At 48.7% G+C, this 6,704-nt stretch overlaps 1 protein-coding gene across 1 annotated transcript; it reads right to left on the bottom strand.

Moving 5' to 3' along the window:
* Positions 1–4,676: 4,676 nt before the first annotated feature.
* On the bottom strand, positions 4,677–5,650 carry LOC119109340 (larval cuticle protein 65Ag1-like). The gene is made up of 2 exons (XM_037232952.1): positions 5,642–5,650; positions 4,677–5,024 (listed from the first exon to the last, which is right to left on the bottom strand). The coding sequence occupies exons 1-2, from the start codon at positions 5,648–5,650 to the stop codon at positions 4,677–4,679; spliced, it is 357 nt and encodes a 118-aa protein (XP_037088847.1).
* Between the last annotated feature and the right edge of the window lie 1,054 nt (positions 5,651–6,704).

Genomic DNA, 6,704 nt, shown 5'->3' with positions numbered 1-6,704 from the left:
TTTAGGCTTACAGCTGCGTACAGTTAGGTCTAAGACATACAACGTTCTGGTTTCTGAGCTGGATGCCCGCAAACTAATGCAGGCTATTTCGTGCAGATCACTTCAAGCTTACCAAAACATGCGTGATGCCATAGACGCGTCACGAAAATATTGTAATCTCATTGTCTATGTGGTGTTCAAGGCCAAAAAATACCATAATCGAGTTATTTTTTGTCTGGCGTACGCCAGCGCGATTTCCCGGACTTCAGTTAGTTCCGAACCGATTCATTGCAATCTGTGCAAGTTTAAAATACCAATCACGTTTCGTGCTACATAATATAGAAATTTGAACAGTGGTACGAGTTAAAACAAATGTAAAATTGTGACTCGATTGACATAGAATAGCGTCATTACCAGCATATGAATGCAAGTGACTTAAATCAAATAATAGACAATCATCCAAAAACATCACGCGAAGGAGCCAAAACATGAACCCATGACAATATTCGATTCCGCGAACACGCTCCAGTAATATGCTACCACCTCTCGGCAAGTTGAAGTACTGCAAGTTAATCACCCCGTCCGCTACAGTGACAATTCTGACACGGTCAGTATGGCAGCAACGCGACGTCATAAAAACGCTCCATGGTGTACCAAACAATGACGTACTAAACAACATATTTATTAAATAATGAAATGTTGTTGACTAGAGTAACATTGAATGCTTAAAAGCAAAGCAATCGTCATAAGTGAGCTTGTTTCATTGGCACGTGCCTGGGTAGCCGGCTGGATACTCTTCGCTCGGGTGGGGGTCACGTTGCCCACGCTAAGATCTCAGGAACCAAGAAGGCTAGGTAGACCAAAATTACAGGGTGTGTTAACCTATACATGAACAGTACAAAAATACAAAAGTTTAAAGTTTCTATGGTATGACTTTTGGGTTAAGTAAGGTCAAACAAGGTAAAGATTGGTCTCCAAAGTGCTCCCAGAACCTAGCTTTCTGTTCTAAGCAAAAAGTCACATGCTCATTTCAAGTTATTGACCTTGGTTGGTCTCTTGAAGGTCATGGTGATCAAAATCATACAAGCCTGCTTTGAGTTCTTCATTTTAATAAGCGATATAGATTACGTTAGGCAGTATGTTCCTGAAAACAAAATGTTAACCTGGATCATTCTAGGTCAGTGACCTGTTTTGACCTCTAAGAAGTCCATAGAATATGCATAATGTGGTTTTTGTTCTCAATAAATTTGAAATGAGCACCAGAAACTATCCCATACAGTAGCCCTGGAGTAAGGAAACGAGTTGTTTTGGCCTTGATCTGACCTTCATACCTTACCCCAGGGCAATACAATTTATTATCCAATTATTCTGTTTCCTACAAAAAAATATATCAGAGTTGTATAGCTTCGTCTAACACGCCGTGTTTGCATCAGATTAAACGATTCCCTATAAATTGTCTTCGATGAATCCGTGGCCCGATTTCAATCTGGCGTAGGTTAGTGACCTTGCAAGGTTCATCTAAATTTTTTACACCAAATAATCCGCTATTCAATTGTTTACAGCTATGCCAAGTTTGGCTCGGCTACGTCGCGTAGTTCGGATATCATTCCGGAGCGTCGTGTAACTTGTGCAAGACCACTTATCCGACGGGCGCTAGTGGACGTCGACAGATGTGACGTGCAATATTCAATGTCAGGTCGAGGAAGTGAATGCTGTTCTTTCATTAACACGGCGAGAAAGCTTAACAAAGAAACAAGCAGGCCACATCAATGGAGAAAACAATGTAGATCTTCAAAACCTGCGAGATATGCATCATTAACGTTTCAATCACATAACCTTTAAAAGGGCGGCGCTGGTAATGAAGGCATAGGTTTGACCTAGCTTGGGCTTGGACGATCCTGGTCTTGTATAAACAGCCAAATGATTGTAATAGGCTTCAGGGTGATAATGCAAGAAGCATTCTGGGAAAACCGCTCTCTCGAGTGCATTTCGTGCCACAAATAAGCGTTACTTGTCACTGTGAAGCTTGACGTCACTTGCCATCATCTCGGAGACGCACGTGATAAAATCATGAACTGTCAGGACCATTGAAGTTCATATTTTACCATACATGTAAAAATAATCTAATATAAAGTGCTCCAAGCCGTCCAAAACTTGTTCCAGAAAGAACTTAGGGTGCTCTGAGTCCAACCAAGTGGGCTGTAGTTTAGCATTTACTTTTGCAAACTTTGGCGAAGGTTGACATGTTTTGTTGCCTGATCCAGCTTGCTGCCACTAAAATCTGAGCATTTAATTTGCTTGTTTTCTTCCCCTGTCTTGCTGGGTCTTACTTATCTCGACAAAGTTTCAATGCATTTCTACTTTTGTCATTGAGTGAATTGGAACGAAGGCCCATGCTTGGCACAAATCCAGCGACCTTGCAGGGTTGGCAGGTAATACAACACAAATTATAAAAGTATAAATGACAAAAGGATGCTTAGATCATAGATTTAAGCAGTTATTCATATTATAAAAGCGCACAGTATGCAGACGGCACTTACAACGCCACGTGGCATGTTATGGAGAGGGCGTCAGAGCTTGGTCGTTTTCTGTTAACCCTTGCAGCGCTGGCGAGTGCGGTCATTGCCGTGCTCTGTCCGGCATGACAAGAGGATCTCGTTGTTCACCGCCAGTGGGCGGCAGGCCGGCTCGCTGTGCGGGCGATAATCCGCTGGTCTCGCCTACGCCCATCCATCCGGGGCCGGTGCCATGTCCGTCTCGAACTGGGAACGTCCTGCTTGGTGACCAGGTACTCTGGTCGTCGTATTGGTGGCATGAGCGATCCCTCCGGCATGCAGAAGTGCCTTTCATATCTGCACCATCTTGGATTCGCGGCGGTGTGGTCAGAACCAGGGGGGGAATTTCACGGAAACTACACGCCTCTTATCACGCAAAGAAATATGAGTAAGACTGATCAGGCAAAACCAGCGCTCCGCCTTGGTAAAAAGTCAAAAATTGAGCCTAACGTCGTGCGACCACCACTGCTTTCAAGTGACGTCAGCAAAGCTCGGTACTTGGGTCTCTACGCCTTATTAAAATGGAGGATGCACAGTGTAGTGGCTACCAGCGCGCCCGCAACGCACCATTAAAGACTGAGTTTGGTCTGAACGCACTTATCAGCTAGCAGGCAAAGGCGTTATAAAAACTGAGTAATGTAATTTTCCCTGCCTGACTGAGACCCCCCGGTGGGCCGCAACACACGGCGACAGCAGGGTGGGTCCAGCTGGGCCCCAGGCGGCACCTCATACACTCCCTCCCATGCATCGCAGTAAGATGGGGCATCGCCGTGGGTAATCGACCTCCGTGTAGCTGGTTCGGTGTGTTGCACATCCTGGACCGGCAGGGAGCCATCGGGAACACCTTTCCTACTCACGGTTTGACGGGTGTTGGATCGCCAACGATTCCCGCTGTCGCCGATCGTGTTTTGGCATTCAGTAAGCGATCAAATGCCTCCGCACTCGCAACTGTGGAACAAAAGTACTTGCCTCTGTTGAGGAGAAAATGGGAAAGTTTCTTTCTAGGCCACCAAGTACTTTTAAATGCTCTGGAATATTGCAGCCGTTTGTTCTTTTTCCAAATCCAAGTGTTATCATTCGTCGAAACATTGCAGAATGACCTAACATTGGAGTTGTTATGACGAAAACATAACGTACATAAAGGATATTTTTCGGTCCAAAATGAGCATGACACTAATAGTGTTGTGTCTAGGTAGCTAAAAACCAAAAGCTACAATATTTTATATTTTTTGGTATTTTTACTAGTAAGTGACGCCACTGGAACCAGATATAAGTTGACCGACATTTCCCTCAGCGGTGGCGAGTATGTTTATTGCACTACCGCGACTACGGAAACATGCGACTGCCAGTTCAATGACAAAAGCCCAGCTGCACCCAGTGGTCGTCATCACATAACATGCATCCGTCAAATCGTGGCTAAAGGAGATGTTCCACATGGCCCCCTGGCGGCGCAGGATGCGTGACGGCTGAACCTGCTGCAGATGGTCGATTGGCCGTTTGATCTTATCGGCGGTTATGTGTCCCATCTCAAGCCCGAGGCTGGCTTGAGCTCTTAAGGGTTCGCTGGTTTGTCCATGTGGCTGCTGTTGCTGAAGTTCACCCACGGCGTGAAGTCCACGGGTGACAGGTCGGGCGTAGTGTCGGTATTGTACGAGAGGACGGCAGATAAAAGGTTTCTTCATGGCTCAATATATGCATATGTATAGCTGAATATGAAAAAGTGCGTGCAGCTAGTCAATTTTGTGAACACAGGGCGAGCTCACCACTCACTTGCAGTGCATTGGCGTCCTCCATGTACCACCTGCCACCGAACCTGGACGCCCATGAGAACATCACCCCGCCGAACGGCATGCACCGAATGGCGCCGATCAATACGGGTCTCCCGGGTGTCACCGGGGTCTGACGGTCTCTGTGGCCACGAGGTGAGCTCATCGCATTCGTTTTACCTCGCCGTTCGCGCCATCTGATCGTTTTTGTCCAGTCATTGTTTCCACGCAACGTTTTCAGCTTGTAAATATTTCATTGCAATACGGAGCATGCATCCTTCAAGCGCACATCAACGTCAGAATCACAGGGTCTTTCCGCTCGTGTCTCGGTACAGCCGTCACACAGTGCGGCCTCATTGGCTGCCTATTGGGCACCCTAGGCCCAGAACAGCTCCGGGTGGTCGATCCTCAGCTGGGCGTACTCGGGGATCTGCGCCGGCGCCACGGGCAGGTGCGCCGCTCGCGGCTGGAAGCCACCCTCGTCCGCCACGTACGACACTCGGTACGTCTGGCCGTCATCACCCACGAACTGGAAGCTGCCCGTCTGGCTGAGAGTGCCGGTGCCCGGCTCCGGGCCGGGGGACACACGGCCCACCTCGCTGGCGCTCTGGCGGTTGTCTTGCTTGTAGCCGTACTCGTAGTTGCCCTCCGGGTCCCGTTCGAACTTCTGGCTCAGTACCTCCGGCGGCGCGGCCGCGGCGACGGCCGCCAGGGCGAGGAGAACCTGAGGCCGGGCATGCGCTGCTCAGAGGGGCGGGGCGGGATGTAGCTGGCCCCGCAGCGGAGTGATGCAGTCAGGTAGCGACGCGGTTAATATCCAAACAGTGGGTTTCATTCGTGTCTGAAGCGCGGTATCCGATTGCATTGCTTTACTAATGATTGTTTTGATGCTTCACCCGCGATATTTCCCCGATTAGGAGAGCCTTTGCCAATGACAACTGTCTCATGGCCTCGTCTGAATGGTCAGCAATTTCCGCTGCTGTAATACGAACGGACAGGAGCAAAGTCAGCCTGTAGTTCGTACCACTTTTATTCAAGGCTCTTTACTGACACATCAAGGCATGCTGGCGAAGTCTGTAACCCCACTGCTACAAAAGCTTAAAAAGTATTCCTTCTAAATTCATGTCAAGAAAGTTGCTAGGAAGTTATGATTCGTCAGCTACATTCCAGTTCATAACCCACCACCTATCAATGAGTTATCACAATTGCAGTAGCTTATGACATACACCTGTAACTTGTCAGCACACAGGGTTTTCCCCGACACCAGAGCACCATTTGCCCAGCCAAAAGCAAAACGATGTCAGGAGACAGTACATATGTCAAGCCTTGCTGCAAACTCACCAGCTTCATATCTCCGTGTGTGACGACTGTTGGATGTCTTGCCCGCGGCTGATGATGACTGAATGGTGGCAAGCCGGCGACCAGGCCTTATATAACCACGAACGGCGCTTCGTGACTTCTCCCGATGATACAGCCCGAGCATTGCAACAGCCCGCCTGACCCGGACCGCCTGCGGTCTGGATAAGCGCGTGCGTGAGTTCTGCATGCGCTTCAGCGACGTTTTCCCTAACAATGACAAATGTATTCGACGCCCAGTCGTGACTGGTGTGGCATGCAACTGCGAATTCAGTAGCAAAACACAGGCAGCAACAGTGGTAGTCATCAGAGACTTCGCGTACGTCAAATTGCGACTACAAATGATGGTGCAGATGGGCCCCTGGTGGCCCGGGTGGAGAAACAGCTGACTGCCTGCTGCAGGTGGTCGATTAGCCGCTTTGTCTTGTAACGCGTGTCTTGTGATGCGTCCCATCTCAAGCCTGAAAGCTGAATCTAGGTCTTGAAGGTTTGCTAGTTTGTTCACGTGGACGTGGTTCTTGAGGGTAACCCACAGCGTGAAGTTCAGGGCGACATGCCGGGCGGGTGAGAAGGCACAGCACGACCGTCTTGAGCTTGTGCCATGAAATGCCCCTCAAACCAAGTCAGTGAAGTCTATAACGTGCTCGGTGTCGCCCGGTCCTGCTGGAGCCACTCCTAGTGCGGATCGACCCCGTGAAGACGACCCAGGGCCACTAAGAAGTGTACCGGAACGATAGCGATGTAACGCTCTGAGGTGGTGTTGACAAGATACTCGTACTTGTCCTTAAAGAAGGACCTTCCGTAGACTACAATTTTATAAGGGCGTGACCCCTAATGACTTTCGCTTTTTTTATTTCTTGCAATTGAATGGTCATCTGAACATTACCAATCTTTCCTGATGATGTGAGAAAACATCTGTTGCTTTTAAATAAAACAGGGATTACTTTTATTCCGGCAACAATTTGCGGTAAAAATTGGCTTGCCGCAATGCTCGGCACCGTTCAACCGGCCTCCGGTGTTACCTGACCGTCGGGACGACGCCGCCCGG

The sequence above is a fragment of the Pollicipes pollicipes genome, unplaced genomic scaffold, assembly GCF_011947565.3.
Source record: "Pollicipes pollicipes isolate AB1234 unplaced genomic scaffold, Ppol_2.1 Scaffold_7231;HRSCAF=8579_pilon_pilon_pilon, whole genome shotgun sequence".
NCBI classification, from domain to species: domain Eukaryota; kingdom Metazoa; phylum Arthropoda; class Thecostraca; order Pollicipedomorpha; family Pollicipedidae; genus Pollicipes; species Pollicipes pollicipes.
This window is presented reverse-complemented; position numbering and strand designations above follow the sequence as displayed.